The sequence below is a fragment of the Globicephala melas genome, chromosome 2 (assembly GCF_963455315.2).
Source record: "Globicephala melas chromosome 2, mGloMel1.2, whole genome shotgun sequence".
NCBI classification, from domain to species: domain Eukaryota; kingdom Metazoa; phylum Chordata; class Mammalia; order Artiodactyla; family Delphinidae; genus Globicephala; species Globicephala melas.
The window spans coordinates 147,030,694-147,050,352 of record NC_083315.2 but is presented as its reverse complement, the minus strand read 5'-3'; the positions used below and the strand labels follow the sequence as shown (position 1 = coordinate 147,050,352).

The 19,659-nt window shown below is 43.9% G+C and overlaps 1 protein-coding gene across 31 annotated transcripts in view; it reads right to left on the bottom strand.

Annotated features, from left to right (window-relative positions):
• Positions 1 to 19,659, bottom strand: part of SIPA1L1 (signal induced proliferation associated 1 like 1) — a 501,244-nt gene that overhangs the window by 60,820 nt on the left and 420,765 nt on the right. For all 31 annotated transcript variants that reach the window (XM_030831557.2, XM_060294975.1, XM_060294973.1 and 28 more), the window contains one exon: positions 11,641 to 11,910. In XM_030831557.2, coding sequence (XP_030687417.1) covers positions 11,641 to 11,910 — 270 coding nt within the window. The remainder of the gene's footprint in view (positions 1 to 11,640; positions 11,911 to 19,659) is intronic.

The following is a 19,659-nucleotide window of genomic DNA, read 5'->3' as shown; positions in this document are numbered from 1 at the left end:
AGCCAGCATGCTAACCTCTTGAATCTCTGACCTCCCCCCTACTCTACCTTAATGGATCACAAATCTTCTCTTCTCTTTTGAGATAAACTCAGATCCTTCTACGTTCTCTCAGCCTTAATGAGCCCGGGCATCTGGATGTTAATGCCCAAATAGGTTTATAGGACTAAGATGAATACATCTTTCACTCGCTGTGAGATCTTTCGATTCTGTGGAATATAAGAAATAATCTTCTTCAAGAATGCTATGGTCACTGTCAGAAAGGAAACGTTCTAAAAATCTTTTAGCCTTAATTTCAGTAGATTCTCTTCCCTCCATTTCTATCGATTTAGCTGAGAAATAACTAAATGTTTTTAAAGTAACCAATCTTAAACATTCTCTAGGGCTATGACTTCCCTCTGCAGAAATAAAACACCAGGGCTTTTGGACTGTACAAAGAATGCAGCAATTGAAAAAGTCATGATCATTAGCTCGACAGACAATACTCCCATAGTCTGCAGGACTGCACTCAAGTCAGCTTTCCATTTATATGCAGCACATTTCACTGCAATGAAAACAAAGAGTTGAATGGGATGGATTAGGAAGAGATGGTCCAAGATCAATATCAGTTCTTTTTTCCAGAAGCCTCCTCACGTCAGGATAAAAGACAGAAGAGAAGCGCCAAAAAAACCCCCCAGATTTCTGATAGAATAACCCCTGCCCCCCACCATACCCTTCCCATGACTCAACTCACAGAACTAACATTGATAGACTCTTATTAAATTGATCTCTTGAGACTGTGACATCCATTTATGGATAAGGAACTCTCAGCATCTGAGTAATTGATGCTTAATTTTTCTTTCCTGAGTATTTATGTACGGGTTTAATTATGCCTCTGTTTCCTGCTTTTTATTCCAAAGTGACAGCACTGCTTGGATGTGTCCAAGGAGATAAGGCCCTCTGTAAACTCAAGTGCAGACAGCGGAATGACGGCAAGAACAACCGAGAGGATTTCAGATAGCAGCAATGACTGACGAATGAGATATCCGAGTCCTTAATTAAGCACAGCATTTTACCACAACTTAGCAATTAAAACACTATTCACCCAGGGAACAGGATCCAGTCAAAGTCTGTTTTTAGCAATGCCTATCAACCAGGATTCTTCCAGAATTGTTTTAAAAAACTTCTCTAAAATTACTCAAGGTAATGTCATTCGGGTGCTGTATCCAGACTAGAGTTTGAACAAGTTGTATTCAAATTCAATCACCCCACCCCCCTGTTGTTTCATCTCTTCTTAACTTTGTGAACCAGAGCCATTCCTGGCTTTCTGACCATACGATCCCTATCAGCTATTCCGACTGGACCATGGAAGTCCTATTCCAACTGGACCATGGAAGTCCTGTTCCGACTGGACCATGGAAGTCCTGTTCCGACTGGACCATGGAAGTCCTATTCTGATGAACCTCTTGTGACAAGATCAATTTACAACAAAGAATAACTCTTGCATAGTTAGGGAAATACAGCAACTCATCACACCGAGATAACCGATCATCATCTCCCAGCTGCTGGCAAGCTGTTGGAGCGTCACAGCCTGGCACCCATCACGGGTGCCTCTTGAGAAGAGTCAATTTTATATCTAAAGGTGACTCTACAGGACAGAACATAAAAATGGACTGCAGACAGGACCAGATACATCATTTGAGGGACTCAGTGCAACATGAAACTCTGGGTCTCCTTGTTCAAACGTATTACAAATTTCAAGCAGAACACTGAACCCTGCTGAGCGTGTGGCCCTGTGCAGCTACACCCCTGAAGCTGGCCCTGATTGCAGCACACGTGGCTGGGCCCCCTTAGCACACAAACACGCATGCGTTCATCTGGCAAGTATTTCTTGAGCACCATCTATAGATGGTGGTAGGCTTCATCCCTGCAGCATGGTGGCTAAGGTAGGGGCTCCGCAGTCTGGTGGCCTTGGTGCTAATTTCAGCTCCACCACTAACCAGCCAGGACTCTGCACAAACGATTTCATCTCTCAATCCCCGGGCATCCTTATCTGTAAAAGGGGGAAAGAGCCACCAACTTACTGGGCCTGTTGGGTGGATTAACTGAGAAAAACTCACATAAGGGACTCTGAACAGAGCCTGGTGTATGTGCCATTGAGCTGCCATCGTCATTTGTCATTTTCTAAATATAATGTGAAACTAGAAGAGTCAAACAAAAAGCCAGAGATTGGGAGACTCTAGGCTATTTAATCAGGCTGGATTCCGATTCTCCCCAGGAGTGGGGACTGGTGGGGAGACAGCAGTGAACTTGCTAGCAGGGCCGCAGTGTAGGAGTCAAACACCTCCCCTGCCATCCCTCCTTGTGTATTGGTGCTTGCTCCTTAAAAGGAGCCTGCAGATCCTAAAGAGGTGGGTCCAGAGAAAATGGTCCAGGGCCATCTTCGTGTGGCCTGAAGCAGTGTCCAGCAAGCCCTCTGGTGGTACAAGTCACCAGCCGAGAGCCCAGTGGCCAGAGACACACATACACACTCGGGTGAAGAGATCAATTCAACTCTGCTGACCACGCCCAAGGACACTCTGCCAATCTCATTATTTCACAACAATCGTTCCTGCAGGTAAAAAGGAGACTAAACCCACTTTTCCCGGCAAGCACTTCAATGATAGGTGGATCCCAGACTGCCACTCTGTCACCATACTGAGAGAGTTCCATGGGTGGAAGTAGACCTTGGTCAGACCAGTCACTGTCCCGGGCTCTGAACAAGAGGCTTATGGGGAGACTTCACACTGCTGACTGTGGGGGTGGGTCTAGGCAGCTCATCTGTCTCATTCTCACACGTTTACACATGTGTTGTGCAATCAACAAATCTTAAAGAAAAATGTCAGTGGTTTCAAATATAAGGCAGCGGGATATCCCTTTCTACCCCTGAGAATTATTTAAATTCCTAATGATAAACGTGTCCGTATGGCTGACGTGCCCTCGTCAGGCAAAGGGCCTAAGACTCCTGTTGCCTCCTCCATGAGGGGAGGGCTACAGCAGGACCCATAGTAGATCTGGCTTCTGGGAAGGTCTTCCCCGTGTCAGGTGTCTGGGAGTGGACAAGGGGGTGCTTTTGGAGGAAGCCCCAGGGCCACTGTGGGCCTTTAGACCCTTCCCATAAGGTGGGACCAGGCCAGGCCTCCCTGGGTGGTCCTAATGCAGCACTCCCTTAAAAAAAGGGCTAAGAGGGCAAGACCCTGCGGCTGGATGCACGTAGGAGAACAGTTCCTTACTGACATGCAGAACGATGTGCCCAGCTGCCACCTCATTCTCTTCCCATAACACCACCGCTTTCTACAAGATCACCTCTCAGTCTATTCTAATTCAATGGATGGTTTTTGCAGTATTTCCTACACCTGCTCACCATGACTGTTCCCAGCACAGCAGCCCTCCTGAACTCAGCCTCTCCGTCTCACCGAGGGCAGCCAGGATGCTGGCGCTGAAGACAGCACAACTTGCTCCTGGGAAACACACTGACTCACCACATGCGTGACCTGCACTAGGCTGCAAACTGACTCATCAGTCCAGTCTGGCCAGCTCTACCCATAGCCCTAAGTACCCAACTGCAACTAGCTCTCTTTGACTTCCACGTAGCTGTGTGTAGAAGAGCATCTACAAAACGACACCAAAGACAAACAGGGACTAAGCCTCACTGTGTGCCAGGCCTGTCCTAAGAGCTCGGGTTGAACACAGAGTAACTATATTACCTTAGTTAATCATCATGCTGACTCTGAGAGGTGGGGCTAGTGGCCTGTTTGGTTCCTGGCGATGATGAAGTGTAGACGGGATCAGGAACTTCCCACCATCACATCACTCCCAAGGGGTGGGGCCGGGATGCAAGTCAAGGCCCCTGGACGGCCGAGCCTGCACTCCTGGCACATCTGGGAGTTTCTGGGCGGGTTACAGTAAAACACTGGTGGCTCTGCAAGGAGGAGCCCCCTGGAACACTTCCCTGGGTGGAGTGCAAAGCAGCTACTTTCAAGGCCCAAGGAACGATGAAGCAATTCAAGAGCTTAAGCTGGGGACCACATGGGAGCACCCTGGTCTCATGCCCTGGCTCACTCTAGAGTTTATAAAAGAAAGGAAACTGGGAGGTGTGCCAGGCTCAGGCCGCTGTGCCCATTTCCTGAATGCCTGAAAAGGAAACACCTTTGTTCTCTAATCTAAAAGTGTGAACTTGCAAATTATCTAAACTCTGACCCCAATGTAGATGCCAGAGTACACTCACTCCTTTGAAGAGTTGGGGAAAAAAAGGCTTAAGAGCTCGGTGAGTTTAAGTTAAGTACAGCCCTCTGCTTTTCTATCTTAACTTGGCTGACAAATAAAATGCCGTAATTCAGTCCCAACCTAACTGAAACCAAAGAGAGGAAATTTCACTTTGAATTTTAGACAGCTTTACCCACAATATACTTTTAAAATAGGAGTATTCTAAACTTAGTCAACAAAAAGCAAAGAATTCTATGTAAATCTAAGCTTCAATTCTATAGCTTTATCGGATTATAGCGTGTTTCACTTTTATGTGTCATTTAATTTTATAAAAATAAACTGATTTACCTGACTGTCCATTGATGGATGAATGGATAACAAAATGTGGTACATACATACAATGGAATACTATTCAGTCTTAAAAAAAGGGAAAGGGGGCTTCCCTGTTAGTGCAGTGGTTGAGAGTCCGCCTGCTGATGCAGGGGACACGGGTTTGTGGCCCGGTCTGGGAAGATCCCACATGCCGCGGAGCAACTAGGCCCGTGAGCCATGGCCGCTGAGCCTGCACGTCCGGAGCCTGTGCTCTGCAACGGGAGAGGCCACAACAGTGAGAGGCCCGTGTACCGCAAAAAAAAAAAAAAAAGGTAAAGGTTATGGACTTAATGACTCCCCCCACTCCCAAATTCATACCTTGAAGTCCTAACCCCCAACGTAATGACAGTAGGAGGTGGGGTCTTTGGGAAGTAATTAGGTTAAGATAAGGTCATAAGGGTGGAGCCCCCATGATGGGATTAGCACCCTTATAAGAGGAGGAAGAAACCAGAGCTCTCTGCCTTGTGAGCACACAGCAAGAAGGCCCTTTCTACAAGTCAGGAAGAGGGTCCTCACCAAGAACCAAACGTCCTGGAACCTTGATCTTGGAATTCCCAGACTCCAGAACTGTAAGAAGTAAACGTCCATTGTTTAAGTCACTGAATTTATGGTATTTTGTTATAGCAGCTTGAGCTAATAAGCAAGAAGGAAAACTGGACATATGCTACAACATGAATGAACCTTGAATACATTACACTGACAAGAAATAAACTAGTCACAAAAGGACAAATATTGTATGATTCCACTTACATAAAGTTTCTACTTATGTGAGGTACCAAGAATAGTCAAATTCACAGAGACAGAAAGTAGCATGGTAACAGCCAGGAGCTGGGGAGAGGGGGAGTTATTGTTTAATGGACACAGAGTTTCAGTTCTGGAAATGGACGTTGGCGGTGGTTGCACAAGGATGGAAACATACATAATGCCACAGAACTGTGGTCCTAATGGTAAGTTTTATGTTATGTATATTATACAACAGTAAAAAAAAAGTTAAAAAAAAAGAAAAAAAAAACACCAACTGATTTATTTTCTCCCAAATTGATTTACTTCTGTTCCTACTTCTTTAAGTTTTTTTGCTTACTGGTTTAACTAATGAAGTTTTTAAAAAATTCACTGCAAACCTATTAAAATGCCAGAATCAGTGGTTGGTCCTTGGGATACAATGATAAATAAGACAGGCTACCTTAAGTTGGAAAAATGGACCAATAAGATTAAAATGAGGTATAATAAATTCTGTGAAGGAAGCAGACAGGCAGCAATGTGAAAATTCCCAGGATGGGCAGATGAAGGCAGAGATGGGAGGAGACGTGTCGGAGAAGGTGAGGCTTGGGCTTGGTGTTACAATACCAGCAGTTGTTAAGCTGCTGAAGGATGGGGTAGAAGGCAGGTCAAGCCGAGCTGCAGGTATAAAGGTTATCAAGAGAACACCTGGCAGCAGAGAGTCACAAGCCTAGAGCCTGGGAAAGACAAAGCCACGTCAGTAAATCCACAGCGGGAGGTGGACTTGATACTGAAAGCTGTGCGGAAGGCTAAGGTGAAAGGCAGGGCCTGAGGAGCAATTCCCTTTGTATTAGGCCATCCCTGCAGTATGCAGTGCGGACAGGGAGAAAGTGGGAGGCTGTTCTGCCCAGAAAAATCTTAGTGTGAAACGAGAGCCCCTAAGGCAATGACAAGGAGGATGCTTACAGGAGGGACTCAACCGAAGGGCAGAACTTGATAACTAAATGGGTATGGAGACGGGGATGAGGGTGCAGGAGGCTAATTATGAATTCTAGTTCTGCTCTGGCGACTTGGGCAGAATGCAAAGCCCTTCAGCAAGATGGGCAACACGTGAGAAGGAAGAGGTGGAGGGCGGGCAGGAGTATGGCTGAAGTCAGTTTGGGCTGGTGAGTCTGGGACACTGGTGTGACATTCAAGTGCAGATATTCAGTAGGGAGACGGGCATATGAATATGAAAAGTAAAGAAGAGGTCAAGACCAAACGTGTACTATCCAGGAACTGCCCACATACAGATGATGGCTGAGGTTACTAAAACAAACTATTCAGAGATATTGCACAGTAGGGGATTAAAAGAAAAATGAGGAAGGAGTCATGGGGGACACAGCATTTGGGGGGGATAAGACAAATGCAAAGAGCTGACCAAAAAAAAAAAAAAAATCAGGAGGAAAGTGCTGGAAGACAAGGAAGAGGAGTTTGAAGGAGGAGGGAGTGGCAAATGGTATCGGATACGCCGAAGCCCACAGCATCCAGTGGCTCTGGGAATACAGCAGTCAATGGGGATGCAGCCTGAGCACCCCCAATGAAACTCAAGAATTCCAAGAGTCAAGGTCCTCATGTCAACTCAAACAACTATGATCCAGGAGGGCCGTATTTGAAAGAACAAGTCATGAAACTTCTAGCCACAGCTAATATTCCAATCAAAGGAAGAGTAAAGAATGAACGCGTGCTGGCTTTGTCTGAAAACAGAAAGTGACAGCGAGAGGATCATTAACACAGAACCTGTTCGAAATAAACCTAGAAAACATTTCCTTGAAAATAAAGATTGAGGGACTTCCCTGGAAGTTCAGTGGTTAAAAGATCCTGCATGCAACACGGCACGCCCCACCCCCCCCCCCAGAAAAAGAGGAGAACTCTTTTCATTTGTTTCAACAGTATCCTCCAGCACAATCTTCATGCTCTGTATGGCGCAGCTGTGTCTGCAGAGGAGGGTGGAGTTAGGGAGGCTGCACGTGTAGCCAGCTGTAACTCCATAAAGGAACCAACACTCCATCCAGCTGCTGAGCGCCAAATACAGTAGGGAAAGGGGAATAGTATAGTATCCAGGTAAAATGCAGAAGTATCAATGGTTCAGTAAGATCCGACATTAAATATTTATATGAAGCCTGGAAATACTTCATCTACAAAAAAGAGAAAGGAAAATTCTTTTGTGTGCCAACGTGCCTGTTGTTTATGCAAAGCCTCTGAAATAGTTAAGCTTTTCTGAACATGTTAACCCAGATCAGGGTTTTATTACTGATCCCACATTATATTTAAACACAGTAATGTGTTAAGTTCAATGTACTATAGCCAGCTACTTATTTATTTATTCATGTGTAGGGTCTTCGTTGCTGTGCACAGGCTTTCTCTAGTTGTGGCAAGTGGGGGCTATTCTTTGTTGCGACGTGCAGACTTCTCATTGCAGTGGCTTTTTTTGTTGCGGAGCATGGGCTATGGTATGCGGGCTCAGTAGTTCAGTAGTTGTGGCTCACGGGCTCTAGAGCGCAGGCTCAGTAGCTGTGGCACATGGGCTTGGTTGCTCCACAGCATGTGGGATCTTCCTGGACCAGGGCTCAAACCCGTGTTCCCTGCATTGTCAGGCAGATTCTTAACCACTGCGCCACCAGGGAAGCCCTAGCCAGCTATTTTTATTTCAGTCCTACCCTTACACTCTAGATAAATTTGAGGCCGGAAGACCAACTGCATCATATTACCTATTTTTGTTAAATATTAATTCTGTCAATAAGAACTACTCCCACAAATACCATAAAATTCTGTACTTGAAAGGCCACCTAGAGAGCATAAATCTCCTGTATTTAAACCCAATCAAATCAGACTTTTTTCTACTTAGATGGCAAATGCGTCATCTGTTCTTACTGCATCAGTTTCTCTTAACAATGTATAGAGAGCACAAGTCAGTGAAATAATTCTTGTTAGAAACTCCAAATACTCATACCTTTTAGTATGTCAAAAATCCTGACCTTGGTACTAAAGGAAAAAGGATAATCCGTTCCATAAGTATTTTTTAAAAAAATTCTTTCGAATGGCCTTTAACTCTGGGATCTTGCACACAATTTAAGAAAAACTATGCTTCTAGTTTCTAGAAGATTAAACAGTAGATTAAGTTTCTACAAGCAGTATATTCAGTTTTCATCTAAAATGAACTGTGCTGGGTCCAACCGTGGTGAATGAAGTAGGCAGATTTGTGTAGCACGTGCAGAGTGGCTTGAGGCGGCTGCTAACTTAAGCTTAAATACAGCTGCTTTCTCTACAGTTAAACACAACTTGCCTAACCTGGAGGAGAAAGATAAACGGAACAAACCAACTGTGTAAAGGCAATACAGCTGACCCTTGAACAACACGGGTTTGAACTGCGTGGGTTCACTTCTACGGGGATTTTTTCAATACATACACTACTATGTTTACGATCTGCAATTGGTTGAATCCGAGGACGTGAGGGTCAACTACGGGACTTGAGCAGGTGCAGATTTTGGTATCCATGGAGGGCTCTGGAACCAATCTTTGCGGATACCGAGGGACTATCCTTGTCTGAGTATCAGGCTCATGCCACTATTGGTAAGGCAAGATTCAGGGAATGGCAGACGTGGGCATTCGTTTTGACTATTTGTGATTCATCTGAACGGTCCATATCACACTCTCTAGATGGCCCAGGTACAGATGCAAATGGCACCCAGGGCAGGGCTGGTATGAAGGGGAGAGTCAGATGGAGGAGGTGCGCCCAGCCAGGGGCCTCACTTCCACATCACAGTAAGGTGGTTTGTTCTCAGTAAGACTATGAAGGGAATGCTTAAATTTTTTAGTTATATTTTACTACGTTTCGTGGAGGAAATTATATTCCCAGGTACACTGTATGAATCTCAGGAATCTGGACGTATTCCTGATGAAGGTCACGAGTCTATTCTATACTCAAATATTCTGCAAACAGTAGCAATACAGTTTCTCAAACAGTACCTTCTTTTTATGACTCAAAGTTGAAACTTAACTAATACTGCTTTACTAAAAGTTAAGAATGATGGGATAGGACAGCGAACTCTTAAATTTTCATGAAAGAATAGCCGTCTAATTACCACACCTTTCAAAATGAAGAGGAGACAAATAACCTGAAAATGTAAAGCTCAGATTTTACAAGCCCTCCGTCATAAGATCTTAAATCCTAGTCCAATGTCCTCAAGGATATCTGAAACTAAGAAGCCTCAGAGGGAAAGTGAGTAGAGGTTAAAAAAACATTGGCAGCCTCACTTCTGTCACTTGCATCTTATAGCTTGGAGAGCCCCAGGGCTATTATTATTAGTCTTATAGGGAGAGCACGCGGATTCCCTTTCCTCTGGGTGGAGTTATGATGAAAGGCAGGCACAAGTACCCACAAAAAGAACCTCCAGAACTCAAAGATCTCCAACTGGAAAAAATGGAGTTGATGCCTTCTTTAGCACTAAAAGTTGCTTGCATGCTAAGAGGATAATTAGCTACAAAAAATATTTGCACTTTCAGAGGTCAGTATGTTCAGCAATAAGCTTTAGTTTCTGTTGCAGAAATTAAATTCAACGTGGAAGCAAAATATATTCTGCTATTTTATTATAGGGACTATTGTATAAAGAAAATAACACAAATCCAATTTCACTCATAAAAGCCTGATGACTGTCCTGGAGAGAAAGAAAATATCATTGAGAGGAACAAAAGGTCCTTCTCTAAACAATGGTTTCCTAGGTTCATCCTTCCAAATGTGGGCCAAATCATGAATTCCAGTTAACACACACCTCAGAGGGAGCCAAGTTTGGAATGTGCAGAACAAAGAATTTATTCAGCGACCACTTGGATGTTTTTCCTTCTCGAAAATAATGAAAGCAAGAGGAGTCCAGATGGGAATGCAGCCACTTTGGGAGAGGAATCCTTTATTGAGATAAATAGCAAGGCTCTGTAAATAAATCCCCAGTATTACATGAGGAATTTTAGAAAGACAGCTAGGCTTTTTTTTGGTTGTCTGTTGTGATTAAACTATTTCTACATGGTATTCCAGTATTTCTGAAATAGTTAAGTGACAACGTTTTATGTCTTTTAAGATAAAACACATCATTGTGTGGTTTTTAAAATCTCCAACTTTCTGCTCTCAACTTGAACCAAGGACTCCTGAAGCATAGCTGGGATCTCTTTTCCTTGGCGCCCTGTTCTTGCTGGACCTGGTTCCTGAGGCTCAGATGAGTCAGCCTCACATTTTTGCTCCAGAGACCTTCCTTCTACCCATAGCAGCTCCTGGAACAGAGACTTCTCCCCACCAGCTCTGAGGGTTCCTGATCCTTCTGCAGTGCGGGGGCCACAAAAACACTCAGAGATGTGATCAAGACAAGCACAGTGATGGGGAAAGGACGGTGCATGGACAGAAAGAAGTTGGCTTCTTCTAGGAGGGCACTACCAGGTTACGGAGTTAAACCGTCTCCTTCATTAGCCTAGGTAATTTGGGGTAACTGAATTTATAGTGCAATGATTTAAAATTATGTAGTCCACTTGTATTCACATTTTAAGAGTACTTTATCGAGTTCAATTTTTGGCCAAGGTTCTTAGTTCACAGTGCTGCATTTTACAGTGAATTCGAGACAAAAGTGCTAGGGCATGCTGGTTAAGGAAGAGTTCACCAGTTATCACCTGTGAGGGAATCCACTGTGACTTTCAACTTAACAGCAAACCTCATTTTGTTACTTTCTGGGATCCCTCAATCCCTCTCCTTTTGCTTACTTTACTCAGGACTGAGTGTTTTAACATATCCACTATTTTCTTTTACATTCAGAGCAGTGGAAAAATATGTTTGTGCTATACTAGTGGATTTCCCTTCTCACAATTCTTTATTAACAAAGTGACACAAACACAGACACTCAACCAAAAGCCTGCATTCTCTTGCCACTGTTGTATCACTCATCTCCAAAAGACACAGACTATCAAAGATGATGATATGGTCAATGTCACCTCAAAGAGTCTGCCAAGTTCTAGCTCGTATGGCTACTGAGCGTGCAGTGATGACTTCTGTTGATATCACATGAAAATGAAAGAGCAAAGCCCAAATACCATTGTACAGAGCTGCATGCTTTGCTGGAATACATCTTCACTTATCCTGATGGCTTTGGAATGCTGCCATGCTTTGAAAACCACTAGTGCATGCATCTCAGTTTTAAGTTTTGATTTCTAGTAAAATATGGGAAGACCTAAAGCTAGTGCTTATGGGCCTGGTGCTATTTAAATTTGGGGCAGAGATTCAGAGAAAAGCTTGGGAGGCACACTCACCGCCTCTCCAGTGGGCGCCCGTCACTGGAGATGCTTCGGGGAATGTTGGCGGCTCGTTCTGGAGGAGGCATCTTCCCGTCTCCTTTCCCGGCATTCAGCCTCGAGGTCATGGGACTCTGCACCTGGGATGGAACTTGAGGTGAATGAGGCCCCTTGTTGGCATTCCTCTGCCACTTGTTATTATTTCGAAAGGGAAACTTGAATTCGTAGGAAACCCCTTCGTTCATTTTGTACTCCATCACTGGCATGCGGTAGGTCTCAGAGCAACTCCTAAGGGGAGGGCACAGAGAGAAGAAAAATCAATATTGATTTTTCTTGTTGGTGGAACCACACTGATTCTCATTAACAGTTAAAATGGATCAAACACTTCATTCTCAAGTTTCAAACCATCTTTCAATCATTAGGCCTGTAATTATTTTCCTTTCAAAAACCAGAATCCCAGGAAGTATTCTACTAGTATTTTCTTTTGATCAATCCTAAATGCTGAGTCTGAGATATGGAGTCTTGAAAATTCAGTGAGATCTATGGTCACCCTGGTGGGGATGGGGGTGGAGTAGGGGGCAGAGTCAGCACTGAGACCTGGGGAGGGAAGGTGCCCAGACAGCATGGTGGGAACAGACCCCTAAGATGGGGCCTCGGAGGAAAGAGTCAGCTTTATATCCTTAATCGTAAGGGAAGCTTTAGATCCTTCCCTTACGATTAAGGATCTAAAAGGGTATATAGTTTTGAATTCGTTGGGATCCCGATAGTCAAAAATAAGTGGGGAGAATTCTTGAAATCCAAACTGAGAGCCAAATTTAGCTCAGGAGGAGGGGAAAAAAAGCCTGTTATTGAAATCAGCAATTATCAAATCACCAGGGAACAAAGCACAATCTGAAATCAGGCCTTTTTTTTCCCCTTGAAAGCCACAAATCTCCCATAGCAGAGCTGTCCCCAGGCAGCAGTCTGAGTGAAATTAATGGCAGGCACAAATGTCTTCCATCACTTCACCCTCTTTTTGTGCCATCATTCCATCCCCCAAAACTCAGGAAACGAGGAACCCACTTTCCATGACCTTTACCCAAACAATCAAGGAAGGTTCGACCAATTATTGACTTGATTGATAGAAAAATTACTGAAAAAACCTACCCCCACGAAAACATTAACTCAAATTGTGCATTTGAATTTCATCACTAAGAGAAAAAATGACTTTCTTTCTTAAAGACATTTCAAAGATTGAGAAGCAGGTGGGAAGATCTGGAAAGAAAAGATTAAGAGTAATTACGAAATAGTCCTTTAAGAGGTACTTTAGAGATAGCAGAAGGGGAGTCCAGATCAGTGCTGCCCAACAGAAATACAATATAAGCCACACACAGGAGCCGTGTATGTAAGTTTTAAATGTCTAGCAGCCATACGACAAAAATAAAACGAAACAGGTGAAATTAATAATACATTTTATTTAACTCAATATATCCAAAATGCCATCATTTCAACATGTAATCAATAAATCAGTATTACAAAATTTACGAGACATTTTACATTCTTGTACATTTGGAGTGTATCTTATACTTAGAGCACGTCTCACTTGGGACCAGCCACGTTACAATGGCTCTGTAGTCACAGGTGACTCATGGCTCCTGTACTGGACAGTGTAGGTCCAAAGGGCATCCAGCCGAAGGCCTGGTCTTGATTTGGGGAAGGTGCTTATGTTGGTGGGAGAATGAACACAATGGAACGGGCCCCCCGCTGTGACCTTGTCCATGTATCTCAGGGTATGACTCATGACGTTTTAAATGTACCCCACCATGCGTCCTCTCCCACGTCTCCATGACAGCTGCTCCAAAAGTGCTGCTTTTGGAGCATGTGCATTTGCTGGGGTCCTTGCCCTCCTCGGTCTTAGCCCAAGTCTCCAATGGGCACCTTTGCTTGGAGTTTCCTTAACCTCTCCCTCCGACTCCTCAAAAGTCTAGGTCAACCTTAATCTGACCCTATGCCCAAGATGCTGCTATGCCTCTTTTAATGGTTTGATGACAATGGCTTTCAAATGTTTTGGACCACAATCCTGGTGACAAGTACATTTTACACTGTGATACAGCACAACCACAAATACACACACACATACACCCTTCCTCTGTCAGCTTCCATTCTGCTATATTCTGGGTTAATCCATTTCATTAAAAAAATACATTGGGTACAACCTCCTAAACTCATTTCATGATCTACTTAAGAATAACGATCTACAGTTCGCAAAACACCGTATGGCCTACTTGACATTAGTTTCAGCAGTTTTGACTTCTTATATAATAAACGCTTTTCTCTGAAATGAAGGATTATCACCTTAGGCCTTGATATAATTTCTAGCTTTGAATCAATATTTCTGACAAAAATATGCCATTACCATACTTTTTTGGTTGTTAACACAGGTGTTACTGCAGTATATCTGAAGTCTTTCATTTCTGATCATGCAGTATCTAGAGCTCTGGATCTGGAAATACAAGAATGTTGCAAGAATGCAAAATGCAAGAATGTTGTAGCTTGCCAAAGAAATATTAATAAAAATTTATAATAATGCATGGAAAAATTTCTTTCTACCTCAAAATCAGCACTAGCTTTGCTTCTCCTCAGCACTGGTCTGTTTAACTTGTAAATTCAGTGGATCATATCATCCATGTCCCTTTCTTTTTTGTTTTTTTTGCGGTACGCGGGCCTCTCACTGTTGTGGCCTCTCCCGTTGCGAAGCACAGGCTCTGGACGCGCAGGCTCAGCGGCCATGGCTCACGGGCCCAGCCACTCCGCGGCATGTGGGATCTTCCCGGACCGGGGCACGAACCCGTGTCCCCTGCGTCGGCAGGCGGACTCTCAACCACTGCGCCACCAGGGAAGCCCCATGTCCCTTTCTGTTGGCTGCCAGGAACCAACCACATGTACAGAACACGTACAGACCTTTATCATGTATTCCAGGGCATTAACTTTTCAAAAATTTCTCCCTTGGCCACGTTTTCCATCTACCTCCCCCCATTCCCCATTTCCCCACCACACATACACAGAGATTCCCTCACTGAATTTTAATTCTGTACCTCCATAGGCTGATTCAGGCCCATATTGCATCAGGGTAGAGAATAAGTAAATAATTAAAATAGAAACAATCATAATTTAATATCAAATAGACAATATCAGCTTTGGGGCCTTAGTTTCTTTGTAAAATGAAAGACTTGTAATTGATAATTACTAAACTTTCTTCTAGTTCAAGCACTCTTTGAAAGAGTCTTTCAAGCTGCAGAATGTTTAATACTAAAACTGGTTAAAAGATCCCATTAGCCAAAGATTTTGTCTCCTCTCTATATTTCATCCCTACCACCCTTAGCATACTATTAGAGACCTTCTGCATATTCCATAATCACAGAATGAAGTACGATAAGGCCAAAGCAGGGAGAGAAGATTCATTTACAGAGAACGAAAAGCAAAGATTCCATAGCGCTGAACCTTTGCCACCCCGCCGCTTCTGACTGCCTTCTACGGGGTGGCGGGGGGGCGGGACACCACTAGCTTCTGCTCCCTTACTTACCCCTATGAGAATGAGGCATGGAACCCAGAAGTGGGCAGTACACTGAAGGACAAAGATAAAAGCTGGCTGTTAATGACATGCATGAAAGTTCATAAAAGGATTTATATTGTATTACTCCAAGTAAAATCTGGTGTTGAACAATAAAAACTCGGGCACCTAGAGCTCACGACGGGCCAGCACTAATCCGGCTGCCCTACACCAACTCTCTGAAGTACGAGTGTCATTATCCCCGTTTATCAGACGGGGAAATAGAGGCCTAGAGAGATTAATTTGCAAAGACTACACAGTCAAGAAGAAGTGGCAGAGCCAGGATTTGAACCCACAGAATAAGTCTACTTGTAGATTAGTCTTATTTTAGTCACTAACTAAAGGACATTTCTACTCCAGGTTCCCAAACTTCATCTTATACTGACTATTGCATTTCATTCGGGCATGGGCTATGACAAAATGTCAACAATTCTTAAAGAGCTATGGTCAAAAGGAATTACAATTTCGGTGCTAAAAGTGACACATGGTGACAAGCTGAAACCATAAGTTAATTGAAAAGTCACTCCATCTTCTTTCCCTTTTTCAGTCTTTTCATTCTAACTTTTTCCTCTAATTTCTTATTACCCACTACTCTCTCCTTTATTCCTAAGACACTAAGAAATACAGATAGAAAAATCAGCCGAGCGGTATATTGACCAGAACATCACAACACCTGGACTCCTGAATCAGAAAAGTTGGATGTCTGGGGACAGCTGTGTCCCTAATCATTCATGTGACTTTGGCTTGGGAAAAAAAAAGTAACCTCTTTGAACCAAAGTTCCTTATCTAAAAAATATGAGAGACTTGAACCAAATGATTTCTCACAGCCCTTCTAGCTCTAAAGCAGGATGCTTTTGCAGTTTGAAATAATTGTTTTTTAGAATGAAGAAAAATCTCTGCAACCCATTCTTACTTAAAAGGTGATCTGGTCCTTTTAGGTAATGTGTTTTTAGCGTTTCCTCTTGAATGGCCCTTGACTGCTTTCTTTAGGGAACTACATTCAATATAAGGGAAAAGAATATGAAAAAGAATATATACACATATATGTAAATACATAACTGGATCACTGTGCTGTACACCTGAAATTAACACAACAATGTAAATCAACTATACTTCAATTAAAGAAACAAACCCATAGGCTGGTGGCCCTCAACAGAATGATGGCCTACCACTCCCACGCGATACCATTCAGAGATCACAACTGAATCTGCTATCTGGGTACTTGTAATTTTGCCTAGAGAAGGACTGCTCAAGAGTCAGAGGTCACAGACACCAAGACATACAGCTGGTCATACACTCTGATTGGCGATGGAGGGGGTGGGGGTCCCTCCTGCAGTGCAACATCTTATTCTCTGGGGGGAGCCTTCTGATGACGTATGCAGCCAAATCCCAAACCTGTTTCTGCCAAGACTGCTTCCATCATGCTGTCATCCTAGTTGGCCCTATTCACTCTCTGGGCAGCTACTAAACCTCTCTAACCCTCATTCTCCTCATTGTTTCAATGGAAAGGAGGCTGCCATGAAGATTGTTTTTAAAGCCCAGTACACAGTAGGGTCTCAGGAATTTTGCTTTTCTTTCCCGGTCCTCTCTTCTCTTTAAAACAGTTGCCTCTGGAAACAATTCATAGAGGGTCTGCTTATGTCCTGCAAATAGGGAAAAGAGCTTGATTTAACAGGTGTTACTAAAGCCCCATTTGTTGTTGTTAAACTGGCTTTTTCACTTACAAGCAGCTCATGCAACTCAATATCAAAAAAACAAACAACCCAACCCCAAAATGGGCAGAAGACCTAAACAGACATTTCTCCAAAGAAGATATACAGATGCCCAAGAGGCACATGAAAGAATGCTCAACATCACTAATCATTAGAGAAATGCAAATCAAAACTACAGTGAGGTATCACCTCACACCTGTCAGAATGGCCATCATCAAAAAATCTACAAACAATAAATGCTGGAGAGGGTGTGGAGAAAAGGGAACCCTCTTGCACTGTTGGTGGGAATGTAAATGGATATAGCCACTAAGGAGAACAGTATGGAGGTTCCTTAAAAACCTAAAAATAGAACTACCATACGACCCAGAAATCCCACTACTGGGCACATACCCTGAGAAAACCATAATTCAAAGAGTCATGTACCACAATGTTCATTGCAGCTCTATTTACAATAGCCAGGACATGGAAGCAACCTAAGTGTCCATCGACAGATGAATGGATAAAGAAGATATGGCACATATATACAATGGAATATTACTCAGCCATAAAAAGAAACGAAATTGAGTTATTCGTAGTGAGGTGGATGGACCCAGAGTCTGTCATAAAGAGTGAAGTAAGTCAGAAAGAGAAAAACAAAAAACTGTACGCTAACACTTATATATGGAATCTTAAAAAAAAAAAATGGCTATGAAGAACCTAGGGGCAGGACAGGAATAAAGACACAGACGTACAGAATGGACTTGAGGACACGGGGCGGGGGAAGGGTAAGCTGGGACGAAGTGAGAGAGTGGCATGGACATATATACACCACCAAATGTAAAACAGACAGCTAGTGGGAAGCAGCCGCATAGCACAGGGAGATCAGCTCGGTGCTTTGTGACCACCTAGAGGGGTGGGATAGGGAGGGTGGGAGGGAGGGGGATGCAAGAGGGAAGAGATATGGGGACATATATATATGTATAACTGATTCACTTTGTTATAAAGCAGAAACTAACACACCATTGTAAAGCAATTATAGTCCAATAAAGATGTTAAGAAAACAAAACAAAAACAAAACAAAAACCACCTGCCTTTTCAAAACTAGTGACTCTTGCATATGAACATACGTGGGTGTTCGTGATTACATATGATCCCCATGCCGGTGTCTGTGTCCTGGGACCCTCGGATCCCGGTGACCCTGAGAAGCACGCTGCTGGGGACGGAGGGCAGCGTATTTCCAGGAGGCCTGCTCTTCCTGGCGGCAGCACCAGCTGACAGACAGGAGAGTGACTAGTCAAAGAGCAGAGTAATTAGCTGCAAGGACAACAGCCGTGGGAGTGTGAAGTGCGGAGGAGAGGAAAAAAGTGACAGAAGAGCATTGTCTTATTTTGTTGAAAATTGTACCAAGGCGTTAATGCTTCAACTATTCCTTTCAAGATTTTTCTGAAGGAGGGAAGGGGAGAGCAGGCTTCTAGTCCTCCAGAGGTATCAAGGGCATCATTTCAGACCCATCTAGAAGGTATGATGGTGGCTTTTCGGGTGGAAACTCTAGGGCAAGGGGCCGAGTGTGTCTCCGAGGCCTGAGGGGCTGTGCGGTGCGCTGCTCCTTCAGCCCAGCCCCCCACCATCCCGCGCTCTAATGGGGGCAGGTTCCTAACACTCTTCTGTCCCGTCACTGCCAGCTCCCTGGCTATGAGAGGATGACAATGATGCCCCAGAATTGGTGCTGGGAGATGAAGACAAATACAGCAAATACTACAAATCAAGGTTCTTTTCCCCAACAGAAAGGCAGTTTACCATCATACCTCTGCTTATGCTGGTACATAGGAAAGGATTTGGGTCCCGAGCATACAAAGTTAAGAGTTTGGATTCTGTTTTTGTTGGGTTTTTTTTTGCGGTACGCGGGCCTCTCACTGTTGTGGCCTCTCCCGTTGCGGAGCACAGGCTCCGGACGCACAGGCTCAGCGGCCATGGCTCACGGGCCCAGCCGCTCCGCGGCATGTGGGATCCTCCCGGACCAGGGCACGAACCCGCGTCCCCTGCATCGGCAGGCGGACTCTCAACCACTGTGCCACCAGGGAAGCCCCAAGAGTTTGGATTCTGAAGTTAGACCTGAATTTGCCAGATGAGGCTGGGGAGTTACTAACCTGAGTGTTGGTTTCCTTTAATTAGGAGTAATATTAATACTACTACTTCATAGGGTCGTTATAAGGATTAGATGTGCTAATCCATATAAAAGTGCTTTTCCTAGGGTCTGGCGCATTAAAGTAATACTCAGCAAATATTAGTTGTTTTTACCAACACACCACAGAAGACGTATCTAGCCTAGCATTTTGCTGTAGACAAATCACTTCCTGTCACGGACCTATCATCTATCCAGGGCCAGGCCTTTGGACCCATCTTTCTAGTCACTACTATTCACAATTCAATGTCAGTAATGTTGCCCATTCCATCCTATCTCCTCACACACTCACACACACCTATTTCCCTCTCCCCCATACGAACTGAAGAGCTTAGAAACACGGGGAAAGACCCCTGAGCAGACAAGATGGTGTCGCAAGATCTACAGGCTTCCTCTCGAGTAGATTAGTCCTTAGACCAGTGTCTCTAACTCTGTACTGTCTAAGGTTGACAAGTTACACAGCTTGGTATCTTCTCCAGTTTATAGATGCCTGTTTAGACATATAAGCTACAAAGCAGACAATTTGTAGGAAAGACCTCGGGATGGAAAACAGACGAGAGGAAGAGGAGGAGAAT